General features: G+C 35.9%; 2 protein-coding genes across 4 annotated transcripts; one reads left to right on the forward strand and one right to left on the reverse strand.

Moving 5' to 3' along the window:
* Positions 1–2,807: 2,807 nt before the first annotated feature.
* LOC101739639 (tubulin gamma-1 chain) lies at positions 2,808–9,161 on the forward strand. Of its 2 annotated transcripts, none has more exons than XM_004926183.5 (10): positions 2,808–2,975; positions 3,061–3,263; positions 3,708–3,854; positions 4,295–4,431; positions 4,959–5,153; positions 5,606–5,726; positions 6,143–6,274; positions 7,095–7,277; positions 8,013–8,199; positions 8,933–9,161. In XM_004926183.5, exons 1-10 carry the CDS (start codon positions 2,927–2,929, stop codon positions 8,947–8,949), a joined length of 1,371 nt encoding a protein of 456 aa, XP_004926240.1. In that variant the 5' UTR covers positions 2,808–2,926; the 3' UTR covers positions 8,950–9,161. The 2 variants fall into 2 exon arrangements, with proteins under 2 accessions (XP_004926240.1, XP_062524521.1); XM_062668537.1 differs by having other exon boundaries at positions 2,829–2,957.
* Positions 9,147–13,776, reverse strand: LOC101739874 (cAMP-regulated phosphoprotein 19). Of its 2 annotated transcripts, none has more exons than XM_004926185.5 (4): positions 13,315–13,776; positions 12,996–13,042; positions 10,821–10,937; positions 9,147–10,723 (listed from the first exon to the last, which is right to left on the reverse strand). In XM_004926185.5, the coding sequence occupies exons 2-4, from the start codon at positions 13,032–13,034 to the stop codon at positions 10,532–10,534; spliced, it is 348 nt and encodes a 115-aa protein (XP_004926242.1). In that variant the 5' UTR covers positions 13,035–13,042; positions 13,315–13,776; the 3' UTR covers positions 9,147–10,531. The 2 variants fall into 2 exon arrangements, with proteins under 2 accessions (XP_004926242.1, XP_004926243.1); XM_004926186.3 differs by having other exon boundaries at positions 13,195–13,326.
* Positions 13,777–13,812: the final 36 nt, after the last annotated feature.

Below are 13,812 nucleotides of genomic sequence, written 5' to 3' on the forward strand. Positions count from 1 at the left end.
TCAGAATTTTGTATTTCTTCGCTCTCCCAGTACTTTGTTAATTCATCAAAGTTCACCAAGGTCACGTGGCAATTAAACGTTTTCATTTTCCCACATAGGATCCATCCTAGATGTGTCTGTTGTGCCACAGGGGATTGACAGCTTCCTTTTAAAACTCCATTGAGTATAATGTCTGAATAAACATCGGCACCCAGTAGTAAGTCGATGGGGCGAGAGATGTTGAAGTCAGGATCAGCCAGCTTTAAGTTTTCCAAATGAGGCCAATTCGATTTTTCGAAAGTAGCATTCGGTAAGTTATTTGTAAGTTTTTTCATTATAAGTGCTTGTATTTCGAAGTCGTATTCAGAGTTTATTGATTTACAAGATAAGTTTAGTTGACCCCTGCAATCACCAGATACTGAACCAACCCCTGAGATGGTAGCAGCGAACCTTTTCCTCGGCAGGCGTAATACCTGAGCAGCATTTTCTGTTATTAAGTTTACTTGCGAGCCCTGGTCCAAGAGGGCCCTAAGTTTTACATAAGTGCCATCATAAGCCTTTATTTTCAGTAGAGTTGTAGTTAGTAAAATTTCAGTTTTATCCGATGATAAGTGATTAGTTGCTGAGAAGAGGAGGCTTGTTGTCCAAAGTTATTTTTACCATTCGCTGGAATTTACCAGTTCACGTTGTGCAACATGGTATGATGTTTCATGTTACACTCCTTACACGTTTTCGCTGATTTACATTCTTCGTTATTGTGGCTATAGAGATAATTTTTGCAGAGTTTCAATTTCGCAACAGTGTGGTTTCGCTGTACAGTATCCATGTTAATAAATTTAGCACATTGCATTAAAACATGATTTCCATTACAATTCGGGCATTTTCCATAAGTAGCGTGATAGTTATAAGTTTTCTTAGAGTCATATGTAAATTTTTTTAGCCGGTTTCCAATGAGATGTTTTTTCGGAAGTGGTATTTTTAACAGATTTTGTTGATTTTGCAGTTTCATATGCCATAAACTTGCACTCCAAAAAATATAAAAAATCTTGCAAGTTTTGTAATTCTCTGTGATCTCGGATTTCGTTCATATAATCATTTAAAGTTGTTGAATCTAATTTCGGCAACATTAAATGCACGATCATTGGATCCCACGTTGCCGTATCCAGCCCGATGTTAGCTATGCCGTTCATGCATTCCTTAATGACGTCATGCATTTTCTTGAGATTGTTAGCGTCGGGTTGATGTATAATAGGGAGACTCATCATTGTGTTGAAAAACGATGAAAATTGTAGGCGGCGATTATCATACCGTTGCACTAAAATATCCCAGCAGGAGTTGTAGTTTTCAGCACAGACGGATAAATGCTGTACCAGACTTTCTGCTTCCCCCTTCAATTTGGTTTTCAGGTGTTTCATTTTTTGCGCTTTGTTAATTGTTGGGTTGTTATGGATGGTTTCGAGAAACAGGTCCTTAAAAGAGATCCACTTACTGTAGTTTCCGTAAAAATCAGGTAATTCCATTCTCGGTGTCGACTGCTGATAGTGTGCATTCGACCAAATTTTAGATTGAAGTTGTTTTCTCAATTCATCATATTTTTCTTCTATATCTGAGTACATGCGGTAATAGTGATCGTTAGACCCCTTCAGCTGAAAGTCAATTTCCCAGTGCAGTTTGTCGATGGACTCCCACTTTGATTTTAAAATGTTAAAATTATCTTCCAGCTCCCACTTTTCACTAGTTCTAATGATGTCAATTTTAGACAATGCATGATAAATCGCATTAAAATTGCATTCTTGTTTATTTAAAAGTTGTTGTATTTTCTCAGATTTTCCGTCCTCGCAGTCTTGAGTGTAGTCAACAGAAATGTCACTTAAATCAAAATTCACACTCTGTTTTTGCTGTTTCAAGTATTTAAGTCTGTTATTTATGTCTGTTTTTGTTGCTAGATACATTTCTTTAGTTTTGTTGTAAACGTCTTCAGAGAAATAATGTATAGTTTTGTCTTCCAGTTCCAGTAGTAATAAGGCATTTCTCGCCTCGAAGTCTCTCCACTGTTCTTCCAAAGATGACAAACGTATGTTGAGGTACTCTTCAGTTTTTCGAGACGAAGAATCTTTGCGGTAGTTTGTACACAAAGTCTTGATATTCTCGAAACAAGTTGATTGAAGTTCAAGTTTATCCATGTTGATGTTATGAAATAATGTGATAGCTCACCAAACTTGGCACGTAGTTGACGGTGACAAGTACAGCTAGGCGTAGTTCACGACACGAAGATCCAATTTCGATGAATTAGTCGTATCCAAATCTCACTATGTTTATGCACTCTTACCCAGTGTGTGCGCCCTTGTCTCAATGCGGCTGGGGATTCTCGCTTGTGAGAGGCCAGCCGAACCGATTCGCCACTGTTGTAAGAGACACAAAAACATGCGAGAATAAGCTCGAAGGACCAAAAATGATGTTGGGGCCCAAGGGGAAGTTTTGTTGAGTTCCAAAGAGTAAACTAAGTATGTTGTTTGAGCACCTTTATTATGTCGGTTAAGGACAGATGGTAACGTCTTAACGAGTGCGTGTTGCTAAGTGCACTGCCTCTAATAATATAATAAAATAACCTGACACCACAATGACGACGCACGGCGTGTCCACGTATTATTTAGGTATGTGCAAACCGTACAGATATATTTAGTGCATACTGCATAAATAATAAACTTAATATGATTTACTGCATACTGTAATACACTTAATATATTTAGTGTACTTATTATCTATGGTTGTCTAGTTTGTATGGGCGGAGATCCTCTTGCCTTTTCTAATAAGGATAAATTTTACCAATATAAAATATCTATGGTTGTGACTGTTTGTTTAGATTGTCGAAAATCTTGAATCTTTTAAAAATCCTACAGTTAATTTTGATAATACTACTACATATCCAGAATTAATATAAATCAAAATGCCGAGTGAAATGATAACGTTACAATTAGGTCAGTGCGGAAACCAAAGTGAGTATGTAATAGAAGACAATGTTTCGGTTAATTAAAATTAATTGTTCCTAAAGTAAACCTACCAATTTGTTATATACTTTAGTTGGCTTCGAATTTTGGAAACAGTTGTGTATTGAGCACGGAATATCGCCTGAAGGCATATTAGAAGAGTTTGCATCGGCGGGATCTGATCGTAAAGATGTGTTTTTCTATCAAGCTGATGATGATCACTACATACCACGAGCAGTTCTGCTGGATTTGGAGCCGCGTGTTATACACACGATTATGAATTCACCCTATGCTAAAGTTAGTACTAATATCTAATCTTTTTTGTCTAATTATATTATTATATATATTAAGCTATCTAACTGTTAAGTGGACAGCTTAACTTGAAGTAGTAGTGGCCTAAAGGAAAAGGCGGCCCGGGTACTCGAATCTAGCGATGTGAATATACTTACTTGACATGACATATGCTGCATGTTTCATATTGTGCATGGGTGAGCAAACTTATGGCCATCCTGGTGTAAAGTGGCTACTGGAGCAATAGCCACTACAATGTGAAGACTAACACCCTTTTTGAGATGATGATGTCTCAATTGTTTGTATACAGCTGTTGTTTAGCAGTAAAAATAGACAGGATGGTGTTACCGGTTGAACAAAAAAGAAATACAAGTCATTATATTGGTATGATCAATCATCAATTAATGTAATATTATGACTATGATTAATATAAATTCAATATTGCTTTAGTTGTACAATCCTGAGAATGTGTATCTATCTAAACATGGTGGGGGTGCAGGGAACAACTGGGCTTCAGGATATGCTCAGGGGGAGAAATTGAATGAGGAAGTATTTGATATAATCAACAGAGAGGCTGATGGGAGTGATAACCTTGAGGTAAGGCACAGGAAGTACAAGTGAATTTCTGAAATGTTTTATTATATTTAAAAATATTAAATAGTTAAAAATATTCAGAATGAATGATATCCATACAGTGTGTCTCTAAATGAGTATTAAACCATTAAATTTATAAGTATCTAATGTATCAATTCTACTATTAAATCAACATGACTAGTAGTTTAAATAATAATATTAATTTTTTTTATAAATCAGAATGGTAGTAGAATGGTAAATCAGAATGGAAGTGGAAAAATTCCTTAATGTTTCTTGTATGCTCACTTGGCCTAATGTCTGAGTTCTTGGTATCTTTATTTAAGGCTCAAGAACTCAGAGATTCATTTGTAAAATGTTATAAAGAAGAGTTTTCTATATTGTTAGATTTAAAAGTTTTAGTAAATGTTTTGAGATAAAATTAAACAGTGTTTTCCTCTCTACAGGGCTTTGTTTTATGTCACTCAATAGCAGGAGGTACAGGTTCAGGGATGGGCTCATATATACTGGAACACCTGTCTGATAGGTTTCCTAAGAAACTTGTTCAGACATACAGTGTCTTCCCAAACTTAGATGAAATAAGGTATGTAGTAATTACATTCAAAAAATTACATAGATAAAATCTATAATGCCAAAAAGGCAAGATACATATTTGATGTCTCAGTGGTTGAATTTACTTTTACCAAGAATTTTACCTTATTTCTTTATCTTTATCCATAAATGTAAATTCAGATACATTCTAGGTACATGCTTTTAGATAGATTACTAGATATATTGTCATCAATTAGATTGAAAATGTATTATGGGTGTTAATATTTATTTAGCCTGTCTACTGTACAAATACAATTACAATTATATGAATAACTTGGGCTTGGGGAATGTGGGAATTATAAAATCAGGTGCAGAGACTATGAATGCATGAAAATGTTTGTAAGTCATGGAGGTAGTGTTGCATAGCATATCTGCAGAATGTAATTTTCAGATACTTTTATCCCAATTTCTAAAAAATTTACCAATTATGTGTATAATGTACATGATGGTATTAATAATAATAATAAGGATGATTTTCATGAAATGTTTTATGCATTAATTTAATGCCATATATTTCAGTGATGTCGTAGTTCAGCCATACAACTCTTTGTTAACTTTGAAACGTCTCACTGAGAGTGCAGACTGCGTGATGGTTCTGGATAATACAGCATTGAATCGCATTGCCAGTGACCGCCTCCACATACAGAACCCATCATTTGCACAGATCAACACGCTTGTGTCTACTATTATGAGTGCAAGCACTGCTACCTTGAGGTAATTTCCCCTCTCTGTACATTTATGACTTTTTTATAATTAGCCGACTTTATTTACATATTCAAAAGTTACATTAAAATGTTAATAAATGAAATACTATTTGTTGTATTGGTACATTACAAGTATGAATTTTTTTCATAAGTTTCAATGTACTTTTTGTTTAAGGTCTTCTTCATAAACTTTTTCATAAAATCCTCGTTGTGCAGTGTTTGGTATTGTTCGTTGTTTACATGTGTACTTGTAGTCTTGTAGACCAATGACTTGAGCCCCAGTCCATGTCTCAAGGTGGGTGGCGGCATTCACGATGTCTTTGGCTTCTGTAACTGTTTTGCATAACCTAGAGCTCGTTCTTCCATACAAGCAGTTAAAGAAGAATATTTTTAATTTGTTTTATAAAAAGAATGTTTATACTAGTTGATGAAGACGACATCAAAGTTTTGTTATTCCTGCAGGTATCCGTCATACATGAACAATGACCTGATCAGTCTGGTGGCGCCGTTGATTCCTACCCCTCGACTGCACTTCCTCATGACTGGGTACACGCCCCTCTCTGCCGATCACGAACAAACCGCAGTGAGTTTTGCCAATAGTAATTAGCATTTTTAAATCCAGTAGTAGTATAAAATTGGAAAAGACTTAGATGGAAAGTTTGAAAGAGGATATGCAAGAGAAGAGTGCGATTGCAAAGATGATGTATGATGGAAAAAGAAGACACGCAGCGCCGACCCCACGTGGTGGGATGAGGGCAAGGAAAACAAAGAAACGTTATTGGAACCCTGAATCAGTTGTACTATAAATTCTGAACATAAACATTTCAACTGAAGTTAATTCCTGATCAAAGTGGATCATCCTATCTGCCAGAAATCACGTAGAACAATGTCTTGCCGAATATTAATTTTAGGTGTCGAAACCAGAGAAAGAGACAACTGAATGTGTGTGTTAGGAAATTTACACCGGAACGCTCGTGAATTCTGGTTTGTTGCTTGCAGGCTCCGAAAATTCGCAAAACGACAGTACTAGACGTGATGCAGCGGCTGTTACAGCCCAAGAACATGATGGTGTCGCTCAGTCCGGACAGGGCCAACCAACACTGCTACATATCCATACTGAACATTATACAGGTGAGTCAAACTGACATCAGTTACTAGGGTATGTATAGTGTCAAATGTCGACGAATGACGTCTCAATCGTCCGCAACCACGAGCGGCTTCATTTCGCGTTTATTATTTTAATTATATGTGTGCTTAGTGCGAGTGTTTTAACGTTCTCGATACCGTAAAAGTTAACTCAAATTTGATAAACAGTTGAAACAGCGCCCCTAGCGGCAAACCTAGGGAAACATTCCAACTGCATACAAATTTGAGTTAACTTTTCTGTCTCAAGCCAGGCGACGACAGTAGTTATGTGATAAAATAATTCACACACAATAAAATAATAGAATAGAATCAGATGTCTAATAGCAGATTACACAATATTGTTGTGCCGTGAGTTTCTCTTTGAATCATACCTGGTATGCAGTCCCAGCAAATTGGTTTATATTGAGGCAACTGGAGGTGATCTTCGTGTTGATACTGTAGTGTGTAAACACTCAAGTATGTATACAGCCTTATTTAAAGTGCTTCTTCAGCACCACCGTCTTATGGCACAATAAACCGGACCTTCAAACTGAACGGACGTATTATTTACTCTCTTCTAATCCGTCGTGACCAGTGTGCTTAGTGCAAGTTTTTTAACGTTCTCGATAACGTAAAAGTTATCTCATATTTGTATGGAATGAGATCGTTTGCGTACGTTTGCCGCTAGGGGCGCTGTTCCAACTGCATACAAAATTGGGTTAACTTTTACGCTATCGAGAACGTTAAGAAACTCGCACTAAGCACACTGACCACACCACAATACATTATATAAGGTGTATAAAGGTCAGCACTGACGTGGTTGCAGGGCGAGGTGGAGCCGTCGCAGGTGCACAAGTCGCTGCAGCGCATCCGCGAGCGGCGCCTGGCCGCCTTCATCCCGTGGGGGCCGGCGTCCGTGCAGGTGGCGCTCTCGCGGCGCTCGCCCCACGTCACGGCCGCGCACAAGGTGTCGGGCCTGCTGCTCGCCAACCACACCAACATCTCCTCGGTCGGTGCACTTCCTCTACTATCGACCCACATTGCCCACATCTAGGATTCTAGTGGGATGTCATGTTCTGCAGTAGGGTAGATACCACCGCTCCGCCTATTTCTGCCGCTAAGCAGTAATGTGTTTCGGTTTGAAGGGCGAGACGGCCATTGTACTGTTAAAAGTGAGACCTTAAAACTCATCTCTAAAGGTGGGTGGCGGCATTTACGTTGCAGATGTCTATGGGCTCCGGTAACCACTTAACATCAAGTGTTAGATCCTGGTTGCTAATTTTGGTTTACCAAAGTTGGTAAACCGCGCTGTTTTCACTCGACGCTAATTGTAACATTTTAAATATTGTAACAATTTAATATTATCAACATTCTACCGACCGCAGGAGCACACAGTGAGCACATTTCGCGTTTCATGTTAAATAGTAATAAAGTAAAACTAGTTGTAGTTGTGATCTCAAATCCTCAGACTGCAGTTTCACGAACGCGCCTTCACATCTATACTAATATATAAATCTACAGTGGTTTTACGGATGTTCCGTTTTAACTACTGAACCGTGCATCCGATCGACTTGAAACATGGTATCAATGTAGAAAATACATGTACTTAATGGATAGACTAATATTTATATGAGTGTTGGACTCCCTAATAATAATGACAATAAATAATAATGTTAATTTTAAATGCCCAGCGAAGCGGACGAGTATGGCTAGTTCATATAGATAATTAAACGAGTGATTGCAGCTGTTCGATCGATGTCTGCAACAATTCGACAAGCTGCGCAAGCGCGAAGCGTTCCTGGAGGTGTTCCGCAAGGAGCCCATGTTCCGCGAGTCGCTGGACGAGCTGGACGCGTCGCGCGGCGTGGTGGACGAGCTGGTGCACGAGTACCGCGCCGCCGCCACGCCCGACTACGTGCACTGGAACCCAGGTCCGCGTCTCCACCGCACCACTCATAACCAGACGTGACAAAGGCAACGACTTGACTCTGCCCCTGGTATTGCTGAAGTCCATGAACGACGGTAACCACTCACCATCACGTAGGCCGTGTGCTCGTCTGCCTACAAGGGCAATAAAAAAAAAAGACTCAAATCTTGGTAATTCCAATGAGTAACAACAGTTTCGCAGCTTGATCGTTAAGGGACTCTTTAAGGGTCCGTAAGCTAGTTTCACTACCACCACAGATGCTCGGTTGATCTGATCCCAGTGGGGTCAATAAATAACATGCGTACAATGGAAGTAAAAGCTTGAAACTCCGTACTATATCTCCACCGCAATAAAGGACCTTCGTTACAACACGAACAGGCGGATTTTTCACTGATGTTTTGTGTTAATTCTGATCATACTATTCATTTTTGTAATATACCATGCTCCCTTTGCCCTTTTTTTTTCATTACAATGAAATATTATTCTTAGAAAAATATTTAAGTACCTAGTTCCGTAATTTTGAATTAGTTTTATTTTAACAATTATCGAATTATATAGAATATCGTTGAACAATGATTGATGTGCGCGACCTCTGACAGTGTTAAACTCGACTCGTATGTACACATGGTCTGCCTCGTGGCTACGCGTCTTACAGTAGAGGAGTGCATGACCGTACTGTGTGTACTATTACCTCGTTACACACATGAATGAGAAACCGTATATTTCTTTTTTTACAGAGAGCAGCCAAATATAACACATACAGGCGACGGAATGTTGGATTCATATCACGAAGCTCATCACCAGCAGAGTTTAAAGAAGAATGCCAAAGATGAGTCGTCAAATCTATAATTCTAAGACGTTGACAATTTAATTTATAACCAAGTGCCATTATGTAATCTCATTTATACCCTGGCCGCCGCTGCCGTGACGCCTTGTTCAAATAAAACGAGCTTTTTTTTTACCCAAGATCTGTTTTATTTTCAATAATCACTAATTATTCAACATCTTAATCTTTACACGATCACCTTCGTATTTCACATTATGTATTTCGCGCATTATGTATGCGATTCTCTGATGCAACTGACATTATGAGTATCTTAAATAACAAAGGAAAGACTCCAAGGTATATTTTAAATTTACAATTAACAGTATGCATCTCATCAGAGAGCAGTGAATCAATACATCTCATAAACCTTCATTATGGCATTTTTATATACATGGACTGAAAATAATTTTCAGTTATTTCACATGCTTTCACATTCCAATTTATGTACTAAATGTTTGATAAAATGACATGTTATAGCATAATGTTACAGTAAATCTTGTGATATAAGAAAAACAAATATAATATGTTCGTAGTGCATTCAGTGATGGCCAAGCTGCAAAAAAACTAATCGTAATGTTAATCATTATATATATTCAAATTTTGAATGATTTTAAAATATTAACATTACAAAGGACAGTTAGTTATTCAGAATATACATACAAAAATAGCTATCTAAGTAATAATCAGGCTAGTGCTATTGTAACATTAGCTGAACTTACACTACTAATTTGAAAGAAGTAATTATATCCTTAATGTAACGATCACACTCATACATATTAATAGATAACATAAGGACCAAAGCTGGAAAACTAATAATGTTCACTATAATAGCTGAGAACAGTTTTAATTTTGCAGAATGAAGCATATACACTTGTTATGTCACTAAATTCATTTTTCATGACAAGAACTAAGCCATAGTGGATATCCATACACACAGTGAGAGCCTAAAGTAAGAAACCCTGCTTCGGCTGACTTAATGGTGTTACTTTGATACTAATGCAATATCATGGTTAAATATTATTCATTGCTGTAGTGTTCAGGTATCATTGGCACTACCACTTAACTTCGTTTTTGAGAATGAGTGCTTATGATTCAAATGCTAAAATCATCAGATTATTTATAATCAATAACTAACTCATTCTCACAAACTATATTAACAGTACAGATTCTAATGGACACATTTCTAAAGAAAATAAATGAAATTTTAATTTAATTAAACTGATCCCAATCACAAATTTGAATTTTTATGCAACCAGTACCAAAGAACACATCACACTTTAAATAAAAGGACATTATTTAGGTCCTATTAAATGGTGGATAAAAGTATGATTACTTCAAGGTTTTCAATTATTTTAGAAATGTGTCTGTGTTTTATTCTTAATGAGATGATAAAATGAAAATAGACTACACTATACATTCCAGTATGTAAATAGTGAATAAATGTTTTTTATGATGTGTTCTTCAATATTAACTTTTTGCAATTGTAATGTGGATTCATAGTGATACAAGGCTAGGATGTCTGACTTGGTGTAGTGTATTTTGGCTGAATGATGGAAGTCTTCCTTAATGGTACGGTTTCAGGAGTAGGGATTGCATCACCAGTAGGCAACTTTGCTGGTGCAGCTGGAGCCTTAAATGGTGCAGCTAAGTTGCCTGGTCTCTGCTTTGCCATTTGATAGTCGCCAGAATCAAAGAATTTTTGCTGAAAATTGAACAAGCGTTTAGAAAAAATGAACTATAACTAAAAAGTAAACTAACAGTAAAAGTTTCTCAGTGTTAATAAATAGTTAAATACATACTCCCTTGGCTAGTCTTTTTTGCAGAAATGCAGAATGACCACTGGGCCCTCTACCCAGCATCGCATTAGGGAATTTCGCTTTTAATTTTGCCTCTTCCAGTTTTTCTAGTTCTTTTGGCTGAAATAAAAAAATATTGCAATAATTAAAATTTATTGACAAAAAATAAACAATTATGGTCAATTAATTTAACAGTAAAACAGTTCAATTACAAAACTACAATATAAAATATTTGTTCCTAAGAAGTTTGTTTAAGAATTTTTGCATAAGAAAGCTGAGAAAGGAAAAAAAAATTATGAAACATTTGACACACCTATTGCTACTATGAAGACTACAACTATGAAGTCGTCGTGGTCTAAATTAATAAAACGTTCGGTGCATTTGTATCTTTCGATGCATTGGTGTTCGAATCCCACTTGCGGGTACTAATTTTTCTAATGAAATACATACTTAGCAAATGTTCACGATTGACTTCCACGGTGAAGGAACAATAACATCGTGTAATAAAAATAAGGCCATGAAGCAGGCCGAATGCGGGCAACATTGGAGGAAGCTAGTGCAAAAACTGGACCAAGGTGGTCACGACCCTCAGTAATGTGGAAGCGACAAAGAAGAAGAAGAAGAATAAAAATCAAACCCGCAAAGTGATAATTTGAGTAGTTACTGGTGGTAGCCAGTTGTAGGTGTCTATGGGCTCCAGTAACCACTTAACATCAGGTGGGCTGTGAGCTCGTCCACCATTCTAAGCAACAACAAAAAAATGTGGACACAGTTATATCAGTAAACAATTATTTTTATTAATGCTTAGGTGGGTGAACAAGCTCACTGGCACCTGGCACTGGTGTCAAGTGATTCCATGATTTTGAGTATGTATTCAGAAAGTTACTACTGAAGAGGGTGTTGATTCTTTCCTAAATATGGCAGAGCATTTATGATGTATCGGATATCATATTTGATGCTGCTAACCAGAATCTGATCAAATTCAAATTTATCAGGTTTGATAAGCATGAATTATGTAAATAAAGTATATAGATACAGATTTATCATAATTTCTGATCCAATGACGATGAGGCAATAAATTCGTCTTTTCGCATTAAAAGTGTACAATTTCCAAAAATATTTGGAATTGAGTTAATATGCGGAATCATTTGGTATCACCAGTATTTTTCTCATAAATACTGTCAAAAGAGCGTAGTTTAGTTTTAGTTTTTTTTTTAGTTTACCTATATTTTGCCTACTTAATAGTCAATATATATCCAATACTAGTACCATTATAATTATCTTTATCTAAACATTATAATTATCTAAACATTTATTTTTTAGTTTTTACCAGTTACATTATCTGTCTTTTAAAGTATTAAAAGACAGATAATGTAACTGGTAAAAACTAAAAAATAAATGTTGCAAAGATGATTAATATTAAAAAATCATATGTTAAACCTTTAAAATGCTCTCCCGTAAAATTTAGTAAGCTTTGAGATTATACAGTTTTCATGCGAGAAAACGAATAATTGTGCTCCTGGTTAATTGTTTGGTTGTGTAGATATTAGATAAGGTGTTTAGTATTCTTTGGTTTTCACAAGTTGTATACATAACATTTTTTACTACCTAGGACCTCTTGTGAGTCCGCACAGGTAGGTACCACCGCCCCGCCTATTTCTGCCGTGAAGCAGTAATGCGTTTCGGTTTGAAGGGTGGGGCAGCCGTTGTGACTAAACTGAGATCTTAGAACTATATCTCAAGGTGTGTGGCGCATTTACGTTGTAGATGTCTATGGGCTCCAGTAACCACTTAACACCAGGTGGGCTGTGAGCTCGTCCACACATCTAAGAAATAAAAATAAAAAAAATATAATTACACTACTTTAATGGTTAATTGTTACAATCAATTGATACATTGTTATAGTATTTATTATCAATAAGAACCAATTTACACACATGGATTATTATTATTATTGATTTACTGTTTTGTTTGCAAGGTTATTTGTTCAGTGTAATAATATACAAACAAACAAGTATCTAAGGATAATTTTTTGATGAACTGTCTTTCTAGGTATAATTAATTTACAGTATTGCAAAGTATTTTTAAATCAGCTATCATTTTTTATTCAAAAATAGTTTATTACGCCTGGAAATTAGGTTTAGGTTTCAAGAACATTCTACGATTTTATCTACTTACATCTTTTGGTGGATCATTCTGGTCTGGTGAGTCACTCATGTTGCTTTCTAAAAATAAGTTTAATTAAAATATTAAGAATGTAGCTTATACATTTTAAAACATTGGTTTATTTTAACAACTTCTCTGATGATGTGACAAGATATCATACAAATAAATCTATAGATTTCAATATTTTACGACTAAGTCTAAATACATTTACACTCTAGACACTCTTTAGGCTTCCATGCGCTTGTGAACGATTATGGTAATCTTTTTAATAATTATTATTTCAAACAAATTAAAAAAAAACAGGTATGTAAAGGCACGTTTGAAGGCCTACCTTTATGTATTTATTGACAGGCCTATTAACTTCAAAAATTGCTACAAAACCACTTTTTATTCAAAGTTAGTAGAGAATAAAGGAATCCCGAATTAGTATCGGTATAGTACTATAGAATTCCTATGCTCAGATTTTCACGATTTTAGTTTGGATCGTCTCTTTTCCTGTTTCATTCTCTTCAACAAAATTTAACTGACAAAAATGGCGTTTATTGTTTTTTAGTTTTGATTTTTCTTAGGAGCAAATTTTCACAATTTTTGAGCAAAGGAATCTTTTGCTTGGGTTTGCTTGTTTATTCTATATTGGTAAAACATTGTTATTATTTTTCTTTGCTTGATTTTAAATTTGTTTTGCTAGAACGTAAATTTATGAAAGTAGAGTTTTTATGGATGAAAGTAAATTTGATAAGTAATAAAAGTGATCAACTTGCAAGATCATTAAATTAGTCAGTAGTAATCAGCTGTAACAGCATGTCGCCCTTTGTCATTGTCATAGATT

Source organism: Bombyx mori, chromosome 5 (genome assembly GCF_030269925.1).
Source record: "Bombyx mori chromosome 5, ASM3026992v2".
In the NCBI taxonomy this organism is placed as follows: Eukaryota; Metazoa; Arthropoda; class Insecta; order Lepidoptera; family Bombycidae; genus Bombyx; species Bombyx mori.

What these genes read in the sequence shown, in the direction of transcription:
- LOC101739639 (XM_004926183.5), top strand. Translation starts at nt 2,927, where the DNA reads ATGCCGAGTGAAATGATAACGTTACAATTAGGTCAGTGCGGAAACCAA. An exon ending in GCAAGCACTGCTACCTTGAG is followed by an intron (nt 5,154 to 5,605) that starts GTAATTTCCCCT and finishes TTATTCCTGCAG; the next exon opens with GTATCCGTCATACATGAACA. An exon ending in ACCACACCAACATCTCCTCG is followed by an intron (nt 7,278 to 8,012) that starts GTCGGTGCACTT and finishes GAGTGATTGCAG; the next exon opens with CTGTTCGATCGATGTCTGCA.
- LOC101739874 (XM_004926185.5), bottom strand. Translation starts at nt 13,034, where the DNA reads ATGAGTGACTCACCAGACCAGAATGATCCACCAAAAGAT. An exon ending in AGAATGATCCACCAAAAGAT is followed by an intron (nt 10,938 to 12,995) that starts GTAAGTAGATAA and finishes TTTTTATTTCAG; the next exon opens with CCAAAAGAACTAGAAAAACT. An exon ending in AAAAAAGACTAGCCAAGGGA is followed by an intron (nt 10,724 to 10,820) that starts GTATGTATTTAA and finishes TTCAATTTTCAG; the next exon opens with CAAAAATTCTTTGATTCTGG.